This window comes from Rousettus aegyptiacus, unplaced genomic scaffold (genome assembly GCF_014176215.1).
Source record: "Rousettus aegyptiacus isolate mRouAeg1 unplaced genomic scaffold, mRouAeg1.p scaffold_m13_p_5, whole genome shotgun sequence".
NCBI lineage: Eukaryota > Metazoa > Chordata > Mammalia > Chiroptera > Pteropodidae > Rousettus > Rousettus aegyptiacus.
In genome coordinates, this window is record NW_023416308.1 from 94,391,670 (window position 1) to 94,418,459 (window position 26,790).

The 26,790-nt window shown below is 33.2% G+C and overlaps 1 protein-coding gene and 1 pseudogene across 7 annotated transcripts in view; one reads left to right on the plus strand and one right to left on the minus strand.

Annotated features, from left to right (window-relative positions):
- ANO3 (anoctamin 3) overlaps positions 1 to 26,790 on the plus strand; it is a 347,116-nt gene that overhangs the window by 193,734 nt on the left and 126,592 nt on the right. For 4 of the 7 annotated variants that reach the window (XM_036220667.1, XM_016147425.2, XM_016147424.2 and 1 more), the window contains 3 exons: positions 1,470 to 1,664; positions 2,714 to 2,785; positions 11,895 to 12,013. The exons of 1 other annotated variant lie outside the window; for it this stretch is intronic. In XM_036220667.1, the coding sequence (XP_036076560.1) occupies positions 1,470 to 1,664; positions 2,714 to 2,785; positions 11,895 to 12,013 (386 nt within the window). Of the gene's footprint in view, positions 1 to 1,469; positions 1,665 to 2,713; positions 2,786 to 11,894; positions 12,014 to 26,790 lie in introns of those variants that run through there. 2 more of the 7 variants (XM_036220668.1, XM_036220669.1) reach the window with 2 other exon arrangements.
- Positions 25,958 to 26,077, minus strand: LOC118603631 (annotated as a pseudogene).

Consider the following 26,790-nt stretch of genomic DNA (forward strand, 5'->3'; position numbering starts at 1 on the left):
CACACGAAAAAAGGAGTTTAGTATGTGACATGATGGATGTGTTAATTATCCTGATCTCTGTACTCCTTCCATAACGTATATGTACAGTAGTCTCCCCTTATGCACGGGGGATGCATTCTGAGACCCCCAGAGGATGCCTGAAATTGTAAACAGTACTGAACCCTACTTTTTTCCTATATATATATACATACCTGTGATAAAGTTTAATTTATACATCAACATAGTAAGAGATTAACAACAATAGCTAGCAAAATAGAACAAGTATAACAATATACTATAATAAAAGTTATATGAATGTGGTCTCTTTGTCTTGTACACTCTAGACAAAGAGGTGATTGATGTCCCTGGTAGGCCACAGTGGGATGTGTGAGGTTTTGACACACTACTCAAAATGGCAGGCAACTTAAAACTTATGAATCATTTATTTCTGGAATTTTTCATTCGATATTTTCAGACCTCAGGTAACAAACCGTGGAAATCAAAACTTCAGAGAAAGGGGAGACTGCTGTATATCAAATCATATTGTATACTTTAAAGTTATAAAACTGTATTTGTCGATTATTCTTCAATAAATCCATGGCGTAGTGCAGGTTTGGGTGAGATTAGGAAAGAAAGTAGATTACCTATAGAGAAACCTGAGGATGAAATTAAGTGGGTTTTCCGATCTTTGACATGTTTCCAGGGACATAGTGACACAGTCTGGGTAGGAGATGCTGTCAGAAGTGGCAGTGACCAGAGACATTTGGGGATTAGACTTTGGGGATGAAGAATGACCTGAGATTGACAACAGGGATGGCAATGCATGGGGACAGGTTAGTGGGGCCACCCTTGCTGTAGTGTATCGTTGCTGGGGCTTCCACTTATGGAATCGGAATACTGTAGAGATGCATTCTAGCAGATCAGTCTTCTCTGAATGAGAGGAGGGACTCTTTCCCTAAGCACAGGAATACTCTCTCTTGACCCTTGCCTGCTGGCCAGTTTTTGTAACATACTATGTCATGTCTTTCCAGCTTCTTGGTCCCCATTAATGAATTTATTTATATGTTTAAGGGAGTCTAGGGTATAGAATGAAGGACTTCTTTTAGTAATACTAATTTGAATGTTTATGAATCAGGTTTTATAACTTTTCTTCTTGAAAACCTAAATGGTTAGTTTTATCCAAAGACAATTCAAATTATTGTTCTCATAATGACCCAAATGAACTTAAACATCTGTCTCTTTTATACAGAACCTTTTTGAATGGTGAAAGATCAAACTAGAAGAGGAACTGGTTATTTCTGAGAACTATTTGACAAAAATCTCTAAACATTTCCCCTGACAAAATATGGACAAAACCAATTCAATTCTAATTCCTAAATGATACTTTTCAAGAGTAGTTTCCAGAAAGATATATCACAAGAATTAAAATTATTTATTAACTTCTACTGATTGTTTCTTATTGATAACACTCACCAATTTGGGATTTTCAGGTATGAATTTAAGCAAGAGTGAGATAGCAAAAGAAACTTCCTTAAAACCATCTCGGAGATCCCTGCCTTGTCTGGCCCAGAGCTATGCTTACTCAAAGAACTTGAGCCAGTCTACCTCACTCTTCCAGTCAGCTGAGAGTGAATCTCAGGCTCCCACTTCTGTAACCTTAATCTCTGCTGACAAAGCAGAGCAAGGTGAGCTCTCTTTTCTTGTTCAACTTATAAAGGGTAAGTTTATTCATACCATTCCTTCTTTTCTTCATCCATTCCACTAGTATTTATAAAGCTTTTTAGGAAGGCACCTGACATAAGAAGGAGAGAAATATCCCATGCCAGTCAGATGAAAGGCCATTCGTTGGCCAGATGTGTTTTCAATTCTCTCTTGCCTTGAAGGTAGAGAACTCCATGTGAGCCTTGACCTAACACTTGCTGTTTTCAAGGGAAGACAGATCAGCTTAACTGAATCAACTGGTTACCATTCCTGGTGAAAATTTATTAACAGAAATGGAATAGAACATGTCAGCAATAATAAACTTAATTCCCTATAAAGAAAGACTAAAGACTGTAAATAATATTAGCAATAGAGCAGTGAAGATTTGGTTACAGGAAGATGTGGTTGGACAAGTGTTGGCAACCAAATGTTGACACCGGAGGCTTAGGTAATACGGGCCTGACACAGAGCTGGATGCCACATTAGAGAGACCCTGACTACACTTAGGCACTTTTCCACATACATCCACCCATCAGAAACACACCACTATGCCTTTAGACAATTTTTTTTCACAAGAATCAGGTGTCAAAATACAACCAGTCCCTGCCATCATTCAGTGGATGGGGGTACATTTTTATTTTCCCATCTGTCTCTAAGAGGCACATGTCTTATGAGAATACATTCCCTTATGATCCCTAAGATTGCTTCTTCCTTTAGATAATTAGAAAATACTAAGATTATCTTTTCAATAATATTGCGTAATCACTACCTATATTATAAGTAGTCATCTGACATCCATGTCGAATAAGGAAAGTGGCTTAATGTTCCAGAAGATGAAGATATTAACATATGGTGTAGATGTTTCTTTCCCTTACTGAGTGAAATTTTAAATAACTAATTTCAATTCATTAACTTAAAAAAATTATTTATGTTGTTTGGCCATCATTGAAATATCAGTCACCATGGTCATTTTTCTAATCGTTATACTTTTATTTCTCAAATCTACAAAAAATGTAATTTTTTTTTTTTTCAGTTAATGCTGAAGGGGACAGAAAAGACTCTGTGCTCAAATGCTCTTTCACTGACCTCAGTGACTTTTGCTTAGGTGAGTTGATTTCCAATATATACTTCCCCCTTTCCTTCTTTCTAAAAGTAAGCTGTCTTCTTAAAACCTAGAATATTATTATATTTTTAGAAAAAATGCTCGTTTTTGGTTCTTAACATTTGTTGGGCAAGTATAGTATTCTGAGGTTAAAAAATTATTAAAGAATTTCATATGTAGTTTGACATTCAGATAATCTATGAAGACATAGTGAATGACAATCTCATAACTGAAGAAAAATTAATAATTTCTGCTGTAGTCTTTTGGATTTTTTTTCAATTCTGTATGAATAAATACATTATACTACTATATGTCTAAATTTATCAAATTTCAGCATCATCGTTGATTTTCTATCGTGCTAGATAAAAGTTTACCCCACTCATATAACTTCAATTTCTCATAGTTATATTGCTTTTTTAAATTGAAACTTCTCCACCGAAACTTTAAATAGTATATTTTCACCTTTCTATCATGTTGCCACATTTCAACAACGTATCTAGACTCCTACTTGGCAAACATATTACAGCTATGAAAGCAGTGCCTTCCTCAGATATAGTATCACCTCCTTTTACACAGTTCCAACTCATTATGACCTCTGAGCCACTCGAGTATTCCTAGAATCAAGGTCATATTGATTTCCATTTCTAATCCTCCATCAAACACTCAAAATTACACATTATATTTTGTTTTTTATACCACAAACTTTTTTTAGTTTTACTTTCCTAGATTATCTGATTTTTTTCTTCTGGGGAGAACAAAAATATTTCTTCTTCTAAATATTCCCATTATGTTTTGGTTTCTTGTTTTTATATCCTTCATCTCACTCTTCTTATTTAAGAAATTCTTGGTGTCCACTGATTTTTCATTGGGTTATTGGATAATTCCAATTTCTGATGTCCTATATATTTTTTTTTGTTAGTTTTCATTCTCATTTTTTTAGAGTATATCCTTAAGCAACTACCTTTAAAGGTTGGTGTGAGGTGCAAACTTTCTAAGTTGTTATATATATAGAATGATTTTAATTTGCTCTTAGAATTGATTGATTATAAAATTATAAATTAAAAATAATTTTTTCTAGAAATCTGATGACTAATTTACTGTCACTTAGCATCTATTGTTACTGCTGTCTGATTCTTATTCCTTTGTAATTGATATTTTTCTTTATGTACATTTTTATTATTTTTACTTTTTGTATTATAGAATTGTACATTATGTTTAAGAGTGTGTATAAAAACACACATGTGGTTTTAATTCATCTTGCTCTCGAAATTGTGTCTTTTCAGTTTGTCTCATATCTCCTTTCTAGTTTGATATAATTTCCTCACAATTTATTCCCTTTTATTTTTTTCTTCCTGTCTTTCTGGAAGTCCAACTAAAATTTAGAAACTTTCCTTTCATCTTGTGGTTTTGATTTCTGTCTCAGTTCTGAGAAATTCCCTGAATTTTTCTTCCAAATATCTTTTCATGCGTGTGTGTGTACGCGTGTGTGTGGCAAAATCATGTTTATTCAATTTACAAGACTTTTTATATTCTTAGAATGTAACTTTTTAATTTTTATTTTTCAATTAATGTTGATATTCAATATTATTTTGTAGAAGTTTCGGGTGTACAGCATGGTAACGAGACATTTATATAATTTACAAAGCAATCTCTTCAATTAGTCTAGTACCCGCCTGGCAATATTATTGACTATATTCCCTATGCAGTACTTCATATCCACATGATTATTTTGTAACTACTAGTTTGTACTTCTTAATTCTTTCACCTTTTTTCACCCAATTCCTCAACCCCCTTCCCATCTGACCGTCACCTGTTTGAGGATTGATATTTCTTATTGGTCAAAATGAAAGCTATAGAGAAAGGAATATTCATGGTTTTGTCGGTTTAGAGCTGGGAATTTCTGCTAAGGTTGTCCAACAAGATTTGTAGAATAGTATGGATGAAGTGCTGTTTTCCCATCCAGATACTGGTCAAATCTACTAGCTGTGTGAATGTGGCATGTTATTAACCTATCTGAGCCACATTAATCTCATTTGTAAATTGAGATTAGTGATCTATACTTTGCAAGATTGTTGAATTAAATGAAGAGGCATAGCTTCATCACAGTTCCTAGTACATCATCATAGAGATTCAACAAACACTTGTTTGTTGCTTTATTCATTCACTCACAAAGCTTATTTTTCACATTAAATTCTGCTGGACTCAGAGATATTTTTACTAACCAGCTATTTCTGTTATCACCGAAATGTGATTCTTATGGCACAGCCTTATAACAATGATTTACTGAACTCTTATTGCACAACTCTCTACCTTCATTATCTCACTTAATTCTCATAACAATGTTTTTGTTTAGATACTATTATCACCCTCTTTTTACAGTTGAGAAACCTTATTCACTAAGGGATAAAATAACTTGCCAAATGCTGTATATTTTAGCCAATGGAGAACTGAGATTCCAACCTAAGAAGTCACGCCTTCTCTCTTAATCACCATAATAGGAATAGAAGCTTTTAAAGTGAAAAGTGCTTAGTGATGGTGAAGAAACACTAGCTCCGCAAGGTGTTGATGAGTATCAGGATGGAAGTCATGAAAGGTGGGGGTAGGGGTAACATTACATGGTAAAATGTAATAAAGAATTTGAAGTCCTGATGTGGCAATAATCTTGTCCATCAATCTTAGAAACTTTGCTACTATCACCTGCCCTTTTCTCTCATTTGTATTCTGAAAAATAATAACAGATTTCCGTATTAACAGGTAACTGAAGCCTGATTCTGCCCATGTCCAAATCGCAGTAAAATTGGGTAACTCGAAGTGAAATAAATAGGACTTACTAAGACCAACATAATTTGATTCCAATCAACAAAAATATACATCTGTCTAATCTTGTGAAATCAACATTTGGCTGATGTTATGAAATAACTCCTTCAGGAAGCGATTTATATTAGATAGTTAAGGCATTTGTTTGCTTTCTACAAACTTACTAATTTCACTTGCTGGAATGCTCATTAGTCCTATTTCATAAAACAATTATACTCAAATGAGTACATGGTGATTTTGCTTTCATTCTGTAGTATTAGATAATTTCCACCAATTTTCATTATTTTTTCCAGTAATGTTTTATATGAATATGGTATAAAAAAGAACTTTCTACTAATGTTACCAATCTATTTAAGGATTATAGAAATAAGAGAATTGCAGTGAAAAAACATACGATTTTCCAATTATAATAGGCTTACAGTCACTGTAAATCTATTTGTTTATTAAACACATTAAGTAAGTCCCCTTGGCTCAAGCCTCAAATTATATTCAGAATCTGACACTGCTCACCACTTTCTGCTACAAATGCTATATCCCCCGCTACACGTTGATCCAGTCACTCGCTCCTATCACTTGGTAGTCGAGTGTCATAACTCCTATTTGGTCTCTGTGCTCCAGCTCTTGCCTCCTTATAGTCTTATTTTCCACACAGAACTTACACAAAGCTTTAATCAAAGGAAAATTAAATGTCATTATTTCTCTACTCCAATCTCTCCAGGTTTCCTGTTATATTTAAAATATAAACTCTTTACTGTGGCCTTAGAGGATATCTGTGCCTGACCTCTCTAGGCCAGGTCCTAATGCTTCCTTTTATAATACTGCAGCCAATCCAACCTTCTTTAGTTCTTTATTCAGAATAAGCTTTCTCTTATCCCAGGTCCCTCACACTAAAAGTAAGCAAATCTATACAGATACTTTGTGTCTCCTACTCTTGATTTATTTTTATTCATAATACTTAAGTATTACCTGAAATTAAGTGATTTATTTTTCTCCCTCTTTCTGTTTCCAGAGGACAGAGACTTTGTCAATCTTGTTGATATCCGTAGCCCAGAATCCAGAACAGTACCTGGCACATGATAGGTGCCTAAAGAACATTTTTATGATCAGTGGAAGGGCAGACCAATGGATAAAAGACAGAATATTCACACACACACACACACACACACACACACACACACACACACACACACACTCGCACACCCCTTGGAGACTCTGCTGTAGAATTCACTCATTACGTTGATCTCCATAATGTCATTTCTCTCTGTGATTTTTCTCACCTATTAGGAATTAGTACTTTTTTATTTTTCTCATTGAGGGCCTAATCTGATTATGTTTCTTTTTCCTTTAAATTGTATTGACAAATCTCTTTGTAGAACATTTAAAGACCCATTAGTCATCACTCTTCTTAAGGAGTAGAAAAATGTGTTTTTAATATTGCTGTCATGTGAATCCTCCCTAATACTCAAAGTCATTTAGATGTTTTCTCCTTGCTCTTATTATTGTACTTTGGATATGACTATATTCATGCTCAGTTCACTAGGTGATTATAATTACTATTTATTTCTGTCTTATTTATATTGCCTTGCACATACTATCTACTGAATGATAGATGGAGACATGATGATTGGGTGTATTATATGGAAGGATAGATTTAGGTAGAATAAGCATTGATTCACTGACACAGTGGAAAGCACTTTATCTGCAGGATTTGTGTAGTTGTGGGGTTGGCTAAGTATAGCTCCAGTAGTGCTCTCACTGTGGCCGGCTAGTGTCAAAACTAGTGTTAGTGTTAGGGAGAAGTAGGCAACAAATGAACTGCAAAGGATTAGTACATCTGGATCATTGCTATCACCATGTTTTAACCACTGAGTGAACTATATATGAGCTATTAGATTTATTTTTCATGGGAAACTTTGATGGAATAATAATTTTAAAAATACTGAAATTTATCAGCCATCAGAAGATCCAGTTTCAGGTACTAATTCTTTAACTAACCACAAGAGTACACACCATATGTGCCTCAGTTTCCCACTTGTGAAATGAAGACATCAATATTATGGTTTGATTCCTTTTTGTAATGTAAATAGACATTGTTTGAGCAGAATTGAATTAAGAGCTTTTGAGACATGTAAGGGAATATATGTTGGAGATAGTATAAAAATTATAAAATATGACAATAACTTCAAATCATTATTATTATTATTTTAATCTTCAACCTCAGCTACCTCAACAGTCCTGGAACACACCATTATGAGCAATGTCTGAGATTAGCAGGTGCACACTAGTGGAGGTCAACTAGTAAGATCAGTCACACATATTTAAAATTGCCCAAGATTTACTTCATCCATTCTCAGATTCTCCAGCAATTCTAATATAATGAAACAAAGTATTGGAATAAAATAGCATTATAATAAAGAATGATTGAGCTGGAATTATTTGGCTGTTAAAATTACACTCCCAGAGATGACCATAAGGTTTCTGTTGCATTCGTAGTGGCCTCTGCTATACTGCTTGGGTCCCTTGAGCTTTGAGATGATGATGGTTCGCAACCAAAATTTAGAACATTTAATGGATTTCCACTCAACTCAAAAAAAGTTTTTTCACAAATCATTTTATTGATGATCATAAATGAGATTTATAATTTAATTTTAAATTGTTTATTGACATACTCAAAGTAATTACCGTGTTTCCTATCTACTTATGCTTTAAAATGGAAGATATGACTTTTTGGTAGCCCCAATTTACATACTTTATTTTGTAGATTCCTAAATACTAGAACTGTGAATTTAAAGAAGGGCCAAAGAAAAGGCATTTATATTTCTTCAGTACCTAACATGTTCAAGTCATTTAGATTGTCCTACTTAATCTTCGGAACGACGGGATTTTATTATCTCAGATTTTCAGATTAAGAAACTGAGCCACTGCTGTTAAACTAATAAATGACATAACCAGGATTTTAACTTGGGTTTGCTGAACCAGTGTTCTCATTCCACTGCATCAGGCTCCCTGCTTTAACACCTTAAATAGTGTTCTTAGGCTTTGAAAATCTTGGATATTTTAAGTATAACATCTTTCTTGAGATATAATTCACATACCGTACAATTTACCCATTTAAAGGGTACACTTCAGTGGTTTTTAGTATATTAAAAAACGTGGGCTTTCATCACCACAATCAGTTTTAGAACATTTCCATGACCTCAAAAAGAAACCTCATAACTGTTGGCAAACACCTATTATTCTCGTCCTAGACCCCAAGCCATAGGCAACCACTAATTCTCTATCTCTTTAGATTAGTTCTGGATAGTTCAATAAATAAACTATTCTGGATAGTTTCTATAAATGACATCATACAATATTTGGTCTCTTGTGACTGAGGTTTTTCACTTAGTATAATATTTCCCCGGTTCATCCAAGTGTTAGAATTATTCGATACTTCATTCCTTTCTATTAATAAATAACATCCCATTGTATGGATAAACCATGCTTCATCCATTCATCAATTGATGGATATTTGGATTGTTTTCATTTTTTTGGCTATTATGTGTGTGTGTGTGTGTGTGTGTGTGTGTGTGTGTGTGTGTGTGTGAATTTATGCTTTTATTTCTCTTGAGCATATACCTAAGAGTAGAATGTGGGATCCTATGGTAGCTCCATGTTAAAACTTCTGAAGAACTGCCAGACTGTTTTCCAGAGTAACTGTACCATTTTTCACTCCCAGCAGAGTATGATAGTTCAATTTTCTTACATCCTACCAACACTTGTTATTGCCTGTCTTTTTGATTACAGCCATCCTAGTGGGTATAAAATGGTCTCATTGTGGGTTTTATTGGAATTAAAATAAATAAAAACAATCTTGATCATTTTTTCATGCATTTGTTGGCCACTCGTGTATCTTTTTTTTTTTGAGAAATGTTTATTCAGATTCTCTGCTCATTTTTAAACTGATTTGTCTTTTTATTATTGAATTCTAAGAGTTATGTGTGTGTGTGTGTGTATGTAGTCCTTTATCAGATATACGATTTGCAAACATTTTCTTTTATTCTGTAGGTTGTCTTTTCACTTTCTTGATTGTATTCTTTAAAGCACAGAATTTAATCACCTTATTTAAAATTGCAAATCTTTGCCTTCTCCATAGTCTTTGTTAAATAATTTTTACAGCTTAAAGGACCCTTTGTGATCTTTTTCAAAACCTTCACTTTATAGATGGAGGGAAAGAAAATTACATAGTTAAGACAAGGCAAATTTAAGATGAGAAATAACGGTTTTCTGACCCACTAACCAGTGCAAAACCCTCAATAGCATGTGAAGTTTATCTATCTGCTTAAAATCAAAAGATGAAAAAAAAAGATGGAGGACCTGGAGGGAGAGACACAGGGAGATAGGGAGAGAATGGAGAAAGAGGAGTGGAGAGAAAGGAAAGGTAGGAGAAGGAAGGAGAACAAAGAAGAAGAGAAGAGAACAGAGCACTAAGCTTTCGTGCCTTACAAACCTGGGAGTTGAACATGGTGGAGTTTGGGAACTGCTTCAACAAATTAATCCAAAATTTCAGTTCCTTTCTCATTCATCTGACAAAAGTTCAAACCAAGTCCGGGGTTTGCATTTTTTATTTATTCCATCTGGTCCATTCTTCTTCCAGTTTACCTCCCACATGACTTACTGTCTCACTTCATCTGGTCTCGGCTCAAATGTTGCTACAGTTCTGTGTACTAAAGTAACTCCCCTCCCACTTTTGATACCTTCACTTTTCTTCACTACTGTGCTTACCGGAAAGCATACTAAGTATTTTACTCTGTTTGTTTTTATTTATTGTTTTTCTTCTCTTAGTTGAATGTTCTGTTTACTGCTATAACTCTTAAAAGAATGTCTGGCATGCCATAGGTGTTTAATAAACAATTGTTGAATGAATGAATTGTAATTTATTTAAATCTAAGGGAAACACTATTTTCACAAACATCTACTATGAAGTTAGATCCTGATAAGTTTCAGTTCTGGATGTACCTCTTGTTGGTTTAGTGACTTTGGCACGCTATTTAATTTCCATATGCCTAAATTTATTTATTAGTAAATGTAAATAAAAATCATATCCTCTTTATAGAGTTTTATAAGGGTTAAAGGAAATAATACATATAAAGATTCTAGCTCTTTGTGTGTTACTCAATAAATAGTAATCTTCCATCCATGTTAGCTATATTAATGTCTAGTTATAACCCTAAATACTTAGAGAATTTTAACATAATTGACAATTAATTTTATTCTAAGACATGTCTGATCTTTGTTCATACTGCTGTTAAGAACCTGGTACTACCAGCTATACCTGGCATAACATGTTATAGCAGATGCTAAGCTTTACTAATAAAAGAAATCAATGCATGCATTATAAACAAATTGTTTTTCCTTCTGTCATAATACTATGTCATGATCGAACTCTTTAAATTAGTACATGTAGTCATCCAAGTCAATATTAATGCTTAATAGGTATTAACAGATTGGAGGAAAAATAAACTCTCTCTAAAACATTTTAATTAATTTTTAAAGTCTAAATATATAGGAATCTTTTTGTTTTTTAATTTGAAGAGATATTTGCATCACATGGAATATGAATTTTTTGACGTGTGTCAATAGCACTTTTTATAGTTACCATAGAGATTTTCTATTTTATTTCCTTTTACACTGATTATAGCGTATTCGTTATTCATATATATGACTGATACTACAGAGTCTTACCCCTTGTATCATCTCAATGGTAAATATTATTTTCAATGACCTTTTTCCTTTTTGCAATTGTAGTTTGAGTTCAGTCTCCTAATATATTTTTTAAATCCTCCTTGTAATGTTTGTTAAAATTTCTTCTATAATTTCTCAGACTTCTTACACCCTTAAGCCAAATTCACATTTTACACTTTCCAATTTTTAAGAAAATAATTCTCAAACTTATACAGTTTTTATTAAACAAATAAATGCTTAAGAATCTACTGAATTCTTACAAATATCTGTATCTTCAACTTCAGAAGAGATGATGTGTCCAATAGAATTAGCATAATTCTAATTTTATTTTCAAACAGTTTTAAGTAATTAGCAGAGATGCATTTAATTCTTATGAAGTTACTGTAGTGTTCATATTAACTCACTAACAAACAAACTTTCGTGTTATTAATTTTTTGGCTTACTTATTGGATGGATGGGCCAAATTTCATTTGACTGAGCCTTTGGAAAACATTTTTAAAAGATTAGTATATGTTAAAGAGAAAGAAAAAAAAGATAAAAATGGATGTAATTGTCTTTGTCTCTTTTCTAGACCTAGGAAAAGATAAAGATTACATGGATGAATCAGAACATGCTAATTATGACCGATCTCGGCTCATTAAAGATTTTATCCCCAAAGATAATTCTGAATCCAAGAGAAGATTGCCTAAGGTAATGCAGATTATACTATCAGTAAGCCATTTGAAGACCATAGCTTCTAAAACCTTTCAATATTTTCAGTAGTAATCTATATTGTGCTGGAGAGTATAAGTAGGTACTCAGTTTAATACACATACTCAAGGACTCAAAAGTGAAAAGTAATATGTAGACATTATATTCATTTATATTATCAAACAGAACTTTTAAAAAATAATCTGAAATACAAAATCACTCAGCAATATTTTCTTTAAAAATTATTTATTTTTCATGTTTTTTGAAAAGCATCATGATTTAATGAGTACGTAGATTTTAATACCAAATGGACCAAGACTTGAATTCCAGTTCTCCTACTTAGTAATTGTGATACCTTGAGCAGGTTAATTAAACTCACTTAGCCTTGTTTTGCCTATCTGTAAAATTAGAATCATGTCGTCTGCTTGACAAAATCTTTTATGACTACATGAGATAACCCTATGAAAGTATCTGGAGCATAGTAAAAGCTGACTGTATGGCAGGTTTTTGTAACAACTTTGAGATTGAGAACACCTCATTAAAATTATGGTTCAATAACAAATAAGTAACTGGTCTAGAGTTCAGTCAAAGGAAAGAAACCTGGCTCGAGCAATTGCACTATTCTGCAAAAAGACTCTTCAAAGCTTTTGAGTATGGTCATCCAATACCCCTTTGATATGTTCCATCCAAGACAAATCCTGACTCAATCCAAGCTTACCTTTCTTTTCTTCTCGTTTTTATTGATTAAAAGAGAAATGCCTTTGTAAAAGCTAATTTAATACAAGGAATGATTTAGCTTTCATTGTCACAGCATGACTAACAATCACATTCGTGATTATATTTTTCTCTGTGATGTTTGATTTGGTTTGGCTTGGATTAACTTTGCAAATCCCTTTATTAGTCATCACAAAGCATTCGTGCATAAATGTGGAATGATTTAAATATCACTATCATAAAAGAGATCTGGGGATAATGCTTCTGCCAAATTTCTTTATTCCTCTTTGGTTTTATTTAAATAGGTCACTATTTTGTGACAATAATTTTTAGGTTATCTTTACAAATCAGGGATTTATCTCCCTGTATTTACTTTACCTCTCACTCTCTCTTTTTCTCTCTCTCTCTCTCTCTCTCTCTCTCATCAATACAATGGATTTTTAAAGAGTCTCTACTATCTGTAAAGCATTGATCCAATGAAGGAATTATAACATAAATTAAGGAAAAACAGAGGTTGTTCCTTAAGATGCCTTTATTACCAATAGGAAGACAAGCATAGCATACTTCGAATATTTAGAAAATAAACTAAGATTAAATAAAATATGTATATCTCCTTCTTTAGAATTTACCACATGCCACCCCATATTTACCCTATATTTCATTTCTTCTCTTCAGTAGCCAATTCCCAAATCTCTGACTAAATTTGAACTTTAGAATATAAAGTTAAGAAGAATCAGGTAAACCCACATGCATATTTTGGTTTTGACATTAAAATAAGAGATGGTGTGTGATGATGGTAAAAGACCACAGATGTTCAATTTAAGAAATCCTAGTCTAATGTCTTGGCAAATCTACCTGATGATATAATCATCTACTATTGCACTTCTACTCAAATTGTATAAAATTCATGACTCAGTGATGTTTTTGGATTCACTCTTCTAACTTCTATCAGAATATGTCCACTTTTATCTATTTCATAAATTAGGCCACAACACAAATTCCATTTCAGCCAATGGTTCCATTACAAAAAAAAAAAAAAAATGTTTAAAAGCCATTAGCTAGTTACTTGCTTGCAAAACTTATCTTTAAATGAAGGGCAAAATAATCGGCTTAGAATACATTTTTTTTGTATACATTTGCCACAAGGAACCTCAAAAGGCAAGATTATATATAATCCTCTATTTGAACTACTATCTAGATACCTTTCAATTTATAAATTTATCAACCTTCCTCTTCTTCTACTCTACCATGAAATAATATGAGTATATATGTATATATAATTATGTATATATTATGGTATGTATATTTATTCATTTATACCCCACAAAATAACAACTTTCATGTGGTTTAAATTAATAGATATTTATATATGTGAGTGTAATTGTGTTGCTGAAGATCTTTGCTTAGGATGATTGTACTGGTTGCAACTTGCCCCATGCATATTATGCAATGTATCTGATATTTTGTTTCTTCACAAAAGTTATTCAGTTGTAACGAGACCATTTTAGGGATGACAAAGCAGGTTTATAAAGAGTTAACAGGAAGAGAGCCTAAACTTGCGGGGGAAAGTGACTCCTAATGTAGGCTACATTGTGAGTAATTGACAATTTCTGAATTACAGAAAACAAGTAGAGCTTTCTCACAAAATTTGCCATTAGCTAAAAATTTAGGTTCATAGGAAATAACTCCAAATCCTCCAGGGTGGTGTCTTACATTGAATTTAAGGGGAAACTGTTAAATTTGTCAACTGTAAAAATGAACAAATAAATCTAGAAGCACATCTGACAAATTTACTGGGCATTGTGTTGATAGACTTTATATCTCTTCAATAATTTGTTTTGTCAACCATTGTGTAAACATTTTCTGAATGGTCTTGAGTCAGCATGGTGAATTTTTATTTTGATCATGTATCCACCACTTATGATAATTTAGTCAACTAAGTATATTTGTAAGGCACTATAGTTTGTTCTGGAATTAATCTTCAGAAGAATGAATTGTATCTTTGGAATATTTTCCTTCAAATCTTGAACTTATAGCATGTGCTATTTATTTATACTTAAATTCTTTAATATTTTAGAGATTAAAAGGACCTGCAATATTGAAAGCTAATATAATGAAGTGATATTGATAAAGTAATAGGGTAAATAGTACATATTTGAAAGCTACTGTGTGTGAAGTATGACATTGTAGGATGGAGAAATATGGCAAACACAGATATTGTTACCTAAGTACTGGGATGCATACATATAAATGGAGAAAGCTAAGAGCTCTAGAAATTAGAGATGACATTAAATATGGGATAAGTCTAGATTTAGCTAGCCTCACACTTAAAATGGGAGCCATATTTAAATATGTCAGGGGCATTGTGGTAGAAAGAAAATTAGCCACAGTTCTTTCTTTTCTGCATTCACTCTATTTTCAATGAGATTGCAGGTCCTCCCATCAAGACATAAAATCTATCTCTGGCCTTGGGACTTGCTTTGGCCAGTAGACTGCTGTAGAGGTAAAAATGTGCCAGCGCTGAACTTTATACTCAGATCTTGCACCCCCATTCTTTCTCTTGGGGTCCTGCCCCTACCAAGTGAAAAAGTCCAGGCTAGACTGCAGGAGGATGAGTCCCTGTAGACCAGAGCCTGGTGAGCCCGGATGCCCTATTCAGGCAGAGAAATAAGAAAATCCAGTGGCAAAGACCAGGAAACTCAGACTCATGAAAAAGCCAATGAGTTCTTCTGAGATCAGAAGAACTACCCTATTTGGCCTAAATAAGCTAAATAAGAATCATAAGCTAAATAAAAAGTGTTTAGGAAGGGTTTGTTTTTTAGCAATAGCTAATGGAGACAACCATAAAAGTTAAAGGATAGCCTATTAGCTGGTACCCATGATTGTTATTATAGAGTGAATTCTTTCTGTTACTAGGAGTATTTGCAAAATTGTACCTCTACAAAATACTCACATTATCTATTTAATTCTACAGAATCCAAGTATATTTAGGAATATTTGGAAAATTGTGCCTCCACACATACTCATATTATCTATTTAACTTCATAACCCAAGTATATTTAAATATTATAACCTAAATCTCATGGTATCTAGACAACCTTTCTAAAACTTTGTGAAATTATCTTTTTTAAAAAAAAAAAACTCTATCTACAAAAGTGCTTTCTTTATAATAATATTAAATCAAGATAAAATTTTAACGTTATTTCAATTGAATTATATGTGCATAGTTAGCAGCAGTCACAAAAACCCAATAAAAATGGCAAAAGACTAATTTTTTAAAGACAAGTTTGTTTTTTTTCAATGTTTTGACAAAATGGTTCCATTACACCTGTGTGGATAGGAAATTTCAGGAAGCAAATTTGTAATCTAAGAAAAGGAACAACTGCATAAATTCAAACTAGGGTACCTAGGCTGACTGCAAGCAAAGTTCTAGAGTAGAGAAAGATTGTTTTTAAGATAGTTTGGATAAATATTGCCTTTCTCTGTGTCATTAATATAGAGAACTCTGTGAATAACACCTGAAGATAAGATCCTATAGCCAACTGAATGATCTTCAGAAGCAAAATTTTTCTCTCCGTCAAGGAGCCATGCCATATGTACCAGCCAAGGCCTCTAGATATGGACAATATACAGGGAATGTGTACAATTAATCTAAGTTAGAAGGAACGAAACTGTGAAGCAGAATCCACAGTTCCTGTAGCAGCCATTAATGAAGAGTTTACTGCTGCTACTATCTCTTGGGATGCCAAAAATAACTATAGCTGTTGCCAATAATGAGTCTAGGAATATGAATCTGTATTCCAAATTACAGTGACGTCTCCTCTTACAGGATGTTGGATATTAAATTAGGAAAGAGGTTATGGACTAGGAAAATCTTGACATGAATATTTTAGCAATTCATTAAATTTAAATCACAAGGCCATTCAGTTTGACTGTGTCAACTGGCATTGGCAGATGGTGTTCCCCTTTAACTCAGCTGGTAATAGGAATAATTTTCTGATAAGACTGCCAATGATGATCATATGGAAGAGAAGATGAGAGAGAAAGCCTCTGCAGCCTTCTACAATGTACCTTTCATATGGATATTGGCAACTATTTCATTTGCCTCTATGGCTCTTTGCCTCTAAATCATGTATTTTGAACTTGCATATTTTTCCCAGCAATTGAAAAATCATGATGACTTAAACTACAAGACAAATGACTAAACTTGGCCCTATATGGCTGCTTTAATTGATGAGATTTTACATGAAGTTAAATGCTAATTATTTGCATTTATTGTGATAATTTCTAAAGAAAATGTTAATATTTTCCTAACTTAGAACCTGAAGTGATACTTTTTTAAAGTAATATATCATTATGGAAAATGATACCCTAATATTTAATTTTCATACAAAATATGGGACATACAGAAAATCATAGAAGTTTATTGATATTTTAAGCCAGTGTTTTAAATTTATTTTCTTGCCTAGTATTAAGAAAACTCTTTTCCAGCAGCTCAAAGGATGCATGGTCTTCTCTGCAGAATCTTTGATACTGAGGAGAGTATTATCCTCCTTGCAAACATAGGAGGCATCTTTCTCGTTTGTGCCACTTGATTGCTTACTTTGACCCTGAGAAACCCATCCTAGTAAGTAGTGAGGACATGTTCTACACTAACTGATTGCTAGTTTATATTTTCCAGAAGATTTAGTATAAAATTTTCCAGAATCCCCCAACTTATCTATGGATTGCTTAAACCCAAAGTGAGTGTGTTATAATAGAGATAGTATTAGAAATCAGTAAAGAAATATTGATCCTTCAAAAAATGTACAGATGTTCTCACAATAACTGGTCAGTTATTCAGAAGGGATTGAAATATTTTACCTATCTCAAATCTTACACTAAAATTAATCTAAGAGCTAAATAGATAATAGTAAATTCAAAATTAATATGTAAAAAAAAACATTTTTTAAATCACAGAATTAAATAAATGGCCTTTCTAATTGGCTTTTGTAAACCAACAATAAAATCAATCATGGAAAACTTGATAGATTGGACTGTATACTAATCAGTATCAAAATTACAATACAATGTAAAAGTAAGAGATAAATTTAAAATGTGGTGATGAACTGACATACTGGAATGTACATGCAAAAGGGTGGTTAATCTTAATCTGCAAAGATATTATAATCAACAAATGCAAAAGTAAAAAGGTAATTGAAAGACAATATAATTTTAACATGTAAAGTGATTAGCAGTACTAACAATTGCAGAAATACAAATGTAAGCAATGTTTTTAAACCAAACATTTTAAAACAAAATAAAGCCCAGAATTTATACTATACATTGGCAAACTGTTATTTCTTGCACACAGATATGTATATTGATCCAAATTTTCTTGAAAACAATTAGACATGAGGATTAAAAGCCTGAAAATAATCTTACCTTTTGACACACTCTAGGAATTTATCCAGAGAGTGTAATTAGATGTTCGCTCAAATAATTATGTTTAAGGATGTTTCTCACACTGTAATTTGTGAGGGAATGGAATATGGAGAATAATGCACTTAAATGTTCAAGAGTAAAAGATAAAATTAAAAATAGCAATGCCGTCAAACAAGGCAGTTGAAAATAAACCCTCCATTCAGTATGATTATGTAAGAAGGTGGTTATAAAAACAATATGTGCAGTTTGATACCAATTATATAAAAATCACTACCTCTTTTTCATTGAGAAAATACTAGAATTGTATACAATACTTTTTTATAGTGTTTATCACTGGCTGGTAAAATTCAAATGACAAAGTTTACTTCATGTATTCTTAAATTTAAGATATAAATATTATATTATCATTCTCATTTAAAAATTTTACACAGCTAGTAAATGACTGAGCCAGTGCTTGAAATAAGATGATCCTTTCCCAAAAGTATTTTTATACATTGCTATACTGGCAAGACAAGAGCTATTCAGGACTTCACCTTTCTAGTCTGGTAACTGTCATAAGTAGCATTTCAGTTTGCCCCTCTAATGTGTGTTAATCATTTATACAACAGTGCTGTTACAAACACTTTGTATGCATGATCTCATTTAATTTTCCTAACAACTCAATGAAAGTAAGTAGTAGTAAGCTCATTTTACCAATGAAAAAAATAATGTTTGAGAGGTAAATTTCTGGCCCAGTATCTGAGCTAGGCAGGAACAAAACTGGGTTGTAGTATAGCGTGGTTCTTTGATGCCAGAACTCGGTGCATCTCTGACTCCAGTTCAGTAGTTAACTGTAAGAAATATACTTGTGTATGTTATTCATACCTTTCGAAATCATACCTAAAATATTGCTCCGAAGTAGGCAGCTCTGCATTTTAATAATCGTGTGGCTAACTCATAACTTTCCAGAGGTGGATTGACCTGTTTATAATTTACTCTTTTATCAAAAAACAAATAAAAATAGGGAGTTGTTACAAACTTAATACTAAACTTCAACAAAATTAGTGAAAAGGGAGGAGGTGTGCATTCCTTGGGATTACATAATAATCAGTGGATTTAATATTTTCAGATGCATCACAGTAGAGTAGCTCCCTTTGTCAATCGGAAAATAAAACAAAACAGAGCAAGACAAAACAGTTCACCCCTCTCTTCCACAAAATCCCCTACAGCTTCCAACAGCTATGTCCAGAGCAGAATGCTAGGATATCAAGGTATGGAGACATTTTAATTACTAGAGTAAATTTAGGTACAGTATTGATCTGCTAGGGCAGTTGTCTTTAGTTCCCTCAAAAACTGTAGAGTTAAAAAAAATGTGCCCGTCTACTTAGGAAGTCTTACTTTATAACTAATACAAAGAAACAAACAAAATGCCTTGAATGTTTTCTGTCTCCTGGCACTAATGCCTTGATAATTAGACACATAGCAGGCTTCCCCAGTCACCCACCAACTTACTATTTTTCCCCATGAGGGTTGAAGAGCTCCTTTTGAGAGATCTATCTCCTAAGCCTCCCTGGAGGACATTAGGTCTAAAATGAGAGCTACAATAACTCGTATGCAGAAATTTTACATACGTTTTGGGGATATGAAAGTAAATTCAATATATTAGTGTGTGAACATACCAGTTAAATGGTACAGATAATTGTTCTACTTGATATTTATATATTTAATCAGTAATAAGCTCACATTAAACTGATTTTCTAACTGCTTAAACATGAAAGCAGCCAGAGAAGTCAGATCAAAACTAATGTTATTCGAGCACATTCAAAGTCAAGGCAACCTCATTAACCTCCCTCCTCCAGTTATGGAGGAAACCAGGAAACTAGGCCCTCCAGGTTATGTGTGTATCAGAAGGATCACAGGATTGAGAGTTGGAACATTCATAATAATGATCATCTGAAATAATTACAACGGCTAACATTTATTAAAGACCTCTCAGGGATTTTGTTGATGACCTATATTCTTTTAGCTTCAGAACAAATCCAAAAAGGTAGAGAATGGAAGCTCAGAAGGGTGAAATGACTCCCCTGTTATCATGCCTCTGGGTAAGCAGTCGGCAGGAATTATATGGAGATGACCATGCTGTTAAGCACTGTGCTGCGCTCTACACAAAGCACTGTCGAAGCCATAAGACAGGTAGATCAGGTAGTTAGAGAACATGTTTGCATTACTGGGAAATGATCATGTACACTAAGGACCATTTATATTGTGCTTTCCTTGATGTTTAATGCTTCAGAGAAAAATAATAAAATTGAAACTCCTGTGCTCAGATCCTGATAAACTATAAAACACTCATTATGATTCTGCTGTTTTTTAGTCCTTCACCTCCCCATGTATTTTTTTTTCAATTCACATGGGCATGCAGATTTCTTAATCTCACCAAATGAATCCACCAAAATATTCATATTCTGAGCAGCTATCACTGTCCTCAAAGGAAAAAATTTCAGCAAAAATAAAACTCTATTTATCAAATAATTTTTTTATGTTTGTGGAATTTTTAAAAATTGTTTTGTTACTGTTGATTTCTTTGGGAGAATGGGGTGAAGAGTTGAAGAAGTAAAATTAGGGGTTGATAGTTGGTCACGGGGATGGGGCGCACAGCAGAGGGAATGCAGTCAGCATTCATATGATGGCTAAGTGGAGGGCCAGGGGAGGAAAGGAGCAACTGGAGGGATCATTTTATGAACTATATAGATGTCTAACCACTGTACTGTATACTTGAGGCTAATTTAAATAAATTTTAAAACATAAAAAATCTGTGATAAAGGGAAAAATTGAGTAAACAAATTATTAAAGCACACATTGTATAAAAAAAGAAAAAAAAAGGATACAAATCAAGATTTTGGATAAAGGTCCCAGTCATGGAAACCTGTATGATTTTGTTAATCCCTTGATGCCATGAGCAGTTTAAACACAGGGATTATAGTAATCTACATTTTGGTGTTTTAAGGTTTCAAACTGTGTGTCAAGTTAAAATTTCCTTTTGTGATCCTAAAGGAAAATCAATTCTTAAGCATACTGATTAACTGAAGGGCACATCTATTAAGTGGCTACCTCTTAGTGTTTAATCAATTCCATTACAAGCTGTCCTGAGCAGGCTTTCTTAACAGAAATAAATGTAATCATTTTTGCATCTTATGGTGTAAATGGTCCCACAGGGGGACAAAAGACTCAATTTTATTATTTTTTATTTATTTTTACATAACATTTACTTCTGTTGATTTCAGATTACAATCACTTCATTATATTCAACCCAGAGCCAAAATAATATAATGTCTAGTTTAACAGATATAGAGTTTTCATAAACCACAAAGGTTTCTATTGTACCTTTCTCCTTTTTCATTTTTATTTTATTATTAGTTTCAAGTATACAGCACATTGGTTAGACATTTATATAGTTTATAAAATGATCCCTCTCATTGTTCTTTCTGTCCTCTGGTTCTCTTTAATGAACAAGAAAATGAGGCCATTTCCATGAAAAGCTAAAAAAAATCCATAAGAAGTCCTAGTGAACCCCACTCAGCTACAAAAAAAAAAAAAAAAAAATTGCCTCACTCACCAATAAAAAAGTTTTTTTTTTGTTTTTCGGGTTTTTTTTTTTTTTTTTTTGCCAAAGCACTTTATTCAAATTGAAACATACCTCCCACCTTTTATGTTAATCTGCCCAACTCATTCAAATATCTGAAAGTATAATAGATTATTTAAAACTGACAATAAAGTCATCAAAATGTCACTGACATTATATGACTGTCACTTAGATGAGTCATACATACGCTATTAACCAATGACACATAAAGGCAGCCCCCTATGGCACCCCATAACTAATTCCCTTAAAATGTAATAAAAAGCAGTACATATATCCTTATAAAGAGATGAATTGTCTTTTAAAATATATATATATATATTATTCAGACTCAAGCATTTCAAGAGTTGTCTAAAATCCCTCCAGTCGAATGCTTTGTACAGCAGCATTCAATATGTAACACTCTAGCTAATGGAAAAAGCAGGCGTGGAAGGGAGAACTTTCTGTTGTCATGCTGAAGAGTGCTTAAAAGAAGATTGTCATTTGAGACTGTTGTCAGCAATGAAGGATTCCAAATGCAGCTGAACCCAGAATTCTGACTGTGGTGGTATGTTTAAAAGTTCATCAATTTTAGGAATTCTATTTCACTTTTTGGTTTTCTTAAAGATATATAGAGAAGCCAATTAAGAATAATTGATATTGATTTTAGAATTGGGGATGAGTTTATCTGTTATTTCAAAATGTTAGAAATTTATTTTTAAAAATAAGAAATTTGGATCTATATTGTTATATTTTAAGCATTAGTGTTTATCTTGCATGAAAAACAAATGCCGCCTCTGAAGTCTTGACTGTTTTAAATACATTTGAATATGTTTCACTGAAATAGTTCTTCACAAATTCTACTCTAAATAAGTTCTCGATTCAAAAATATATAAAATAAAATTACTTGAAAAGTACTTATTTTTAAAATGTTCTTAAGAATTATTTTTATACAAGATTTTTTAGTAAATAATTCAAAGCAGAAATTCTGAAAAAAATCTGAACTTGTAGTATATCTCAACATTAAATGTTAAAACAACTAAGACAACTATGAAATTCACTGTGATCTAAGCTAGGTAACAAATGGTTTCAGCCTGCTGTTTTTATTTTCTCATGGTTTTAAAGGTGATAGGAAATTAATTTTGTGCCATTCGGAAGGCTTTATTTTAATTTCTTTGTTTAAAAATGTCAACAGCTTCCCTTTGGAGATCAGAGGTTCAATTTTGAAATCTCCATTCAAGGTTACAGTGCTTAGAATGGATAATTAGTGGTATAAAAATAAGTGTTCTTTTCTTTAAGAAGAAAACATACTTAAAAGATTCTGTATTTGGTATTTGAAATATAAAAATCAGTGAGCAGGAAAGGTATACTCTGATTTATTTTCTGTAAATTACTTCTACTAAAAGGAAAAGTAAAGCTTGTATATTTAAAAATAAAACACCAGTCTGTGCTCCATCAAAGACTATTCTACTTAGAAAGACTTGGCTTTTGTTTTCATTAGGCAAAACTGAAAATGTTTATTTAGAGTAAATGAAAAGTGGATAGAGAGAGAATAATAAAAGTTTAAAAACAGCACTATTACAATGCTTATTATATTATAGAAATTTAATTAATACTTTTTCTCTTGTCTTTAGTTCCCTTTTAACTTTTTAAAAGTGTATTTACACTTGCTTCATAACTCTTATTCTTGCAGTGGATATATGTTTTATTAGTTGGTATTCAGAGTCACACTTGATCCAGTTATGTAGGTCAGGTATCTCAGGTGTTTTGGATCCAGTCTGAAGTCTCATCTTCAACGATTAATTTCCTATCTTTTTTGTAACCCCATCGATACTGTGTTGCCCAAGAAACCATCCTATTCACATAGACTACTCCCAATGTGAAAAATGAATGATTCCCCTTAAATCAAATAATGAAAATCAGTATGGGAAAAATTTACCTCAAAGTCAAAGTGATAAATCATCTAGATCAACTCATTGTTTGAACCATCTTGAGAGAAGTAGGAAATCCAATTTTTCTATAGTTCTACCTGATTTAACTGAATTGATATTCAGCCATCTGAGTATAAAAGTAACTTTCCATTTAAAGACTCTTTTCAGAAAAAAATATGTGCTGCATAATTAGACTTAATGTTCATAAAAAATGTATGTTCTATAATCTTAAAACCTAACATAAGCAGAACTATCACTAATTGTTAGGTTAAAATAGTTTAAAATTATTTTTGGACCTTTTTTTCTCAGTGAAATTATAGATTACTTTCAGTGGCATTTAAGGCTCACATTCTAAGAAATTTGGCTGTGGAAATTTAAACAAAATACATACGTTTCTGTTTCTAAACAAATACTTTGCAGCAGTGACTGGGAATATCAGAATCACCTTATTAAAAGGGGCTTATTAAAAACAGGTGTCTGGGCTCTATCCCAGGACCTTCTGATAACAGTAATTCAATTTGAGGCCTGAGATTTGCATTTCTAACCAGTTCTCAGTTGGCATTAATGGTTGATAGTGCTGGTGCTGGTACCGCATGAGAACCACCGCCTTAATACTCCCCTTAATATCTCCTTTATAGTTGTTTTGAGAGCCCACCAGGTGCCAAACTCTGCATTAATTCTGGATATTTATCGATGAATGAAACAGGAAAAATCCCTACCCTTGTGAAGTTTGTATTCCAGTGGAGGAGTCATATGATAAATAAGTAAACCAACACATGCATATCTATTTACCAGTTGTCATTATGTAGGTCATTAGTGGAAGAGGAGCTACTTGGGGTGATCGGGGAGCAACCTCTGAAAAGGCACTAGAAGCAAGAACTGAGAAATGAGAAGTCAGCCAAGGGAACGGTGGGGAAAAAGAGGCATTCCAGGCAGAGAGTGGCCCTGTATGAGGGCACTGGGTGGGAAAGAGCTTGGTGTTTTGAGAAACTGATATGTGGCCTGTGTGGCAGGAACACAGGGACTGACCACCAGGATGGCTGAAATGAGAGGAGAGACAGAGGTAAGCAAGCACAATATTGCAGGGGTCCTGTGATGGAGAATTTGTACATTATTCTACATTTAAAGAGTTTTGAACAGATTTTTTGTTTTCATAAGATCACACCGTACATGTGGGTAGGGGAACAATGATGGAAATGGGGACCACTTTACAGCAGTCTGGCTGAAAAATGGCAATTGTTTAGTCAAGACTGGTTGCAGTTGATCTGGATACATCAGTTTCCAACATCAGAAATGTAGAAATCACTCAGCTATATAACTACAGAGGTAGCAGTTATTTAAAAAATCACGGCGGGGTTGATTATAATGATATGGGAACATGTCAAGGAAGTGGAAAAAGAAGGCAGATTAGAAAGCAAAATTATACTTTGTGTGTTGTGTGTGTTTGTGTGTGTGTGTGAGAGAGAGCCACTAATTTAAGCATGGAAACTATAGGTGATTTTTCTTCCATTTTATATGCAATCAAAAAAAAATGTACATTAATAGAAAATTTCTAAATTCAAATATTTCATTCAAAAGAAAAAAATGTGACTTTGAGACGACAAATCACAAGTTGAGTCATTCGCTTGTATGTTTTTGAATGTGTACGTGTGCATTCACATAGACATTCCAGGCACTGCACGAAGTATAAAGGATACAAAATTAATAAAATATAGTTTCTGTCCTCAAAAAGTTTGCAGTTTATTGGGGAGAATAAGAAATAGGAACATAAGAGCAGTGGGTCTCAAATGTTAGGGTGATTAGAATTTTTCTTTGTTATCTGACAGCCTTCCAGGCACCAGCTGCTCCCATCACAACCTGTGCCCTAACGGGTCTTGCATACACTCTCCCTTCATGACGTAGTGCCTTTGCATGTGGAGTTCCCTCTACTTAGGAATGCTTACACTTCCCCTCCTCTTATTTTTTAGGAATCAAATCCCGTATTTCTTTTTTAAAGACAATTTTTAAATGAGTTTTCCATATACTTCCTTCCCCCATACATGCATAGCCTCCACCATTATCAGTATCACTCGCTAGAATGATACATTTTTTTTAACCACTGATAAACCTACATTTACACATCACTCAAAGTCTATAGTTTATCTTTGGGTTCATTCTTTTTTATTTTTATTTTATTTTATTTTTTTACGCAAGGTAACCCTTGGTTAACCTCACAGATTGCAAGGACCTTGTCAGTTTATAATCCCTTATTTTTATTTATTTATTTATTTATTTTTACACCTACAGCCACCTGGTCTTCCTAGGTGGTCTCCCATCCAAGTACTAACCAGGCCCGACCCTGCTTAGCTTCCTAGATCAAATGAGATTGAGCTTGTTCACGGTGGCATGGCCTTAAACTCTTTGGGTTCACTCTTAGTGTTGTACATTCTATGAGTTCAAACAAATGTATAATGACATATACCCATGATTATAAGATTATACAGAGCATTCTCACTGCCCTAAAGATCCTCTGTGCTCTGCCCGTTTGTCTCTCTACCCCTACTCCCTTGCCAGCAACCACTGATATTTTTTTACTAGTGTTTTTTGGTCTTCATAGTTTTGCCTTTTCTAGAACGTTATATAGTTGTAATTATGCAGTATGTAGCCATTCCAGTTGGTTTCTTTCACTTAGTAATATGCGTTTAAGTTTTCTCTGTGTCTTTACATGAATTTATAGCTCATTTCTTTTTAAGTGCTGAATAATATTCCAGTGTCAGGATGTACCACAGTTTATCCATTTACTAACTGAAGGACATCTTGGTTGCTTCAGAGTTTTGGCAATTATGAATAAAGCTGCTGTAAACATCTATGTGTAGATTTTTTGTGTGCACGTAGCTTTTTGACCTCTTTAGGTAAATACCAAGGATCACAATTGCTAAATCATATGGTAAGAATGTTTAGTTTTTAAGAAACCCCCAAACTGTCTTCAAAAATGTCTATCATTTGTCATTTCCACTAGTAATGTATATGAGTTTCTGTTGCTTAAAATCCTCACTAGATTTGGTGGTGTTGTCTTCTAGATTTTGGCCATTCTAATACACATGTAGTGGTATGTCATTGTTGTTTTAATT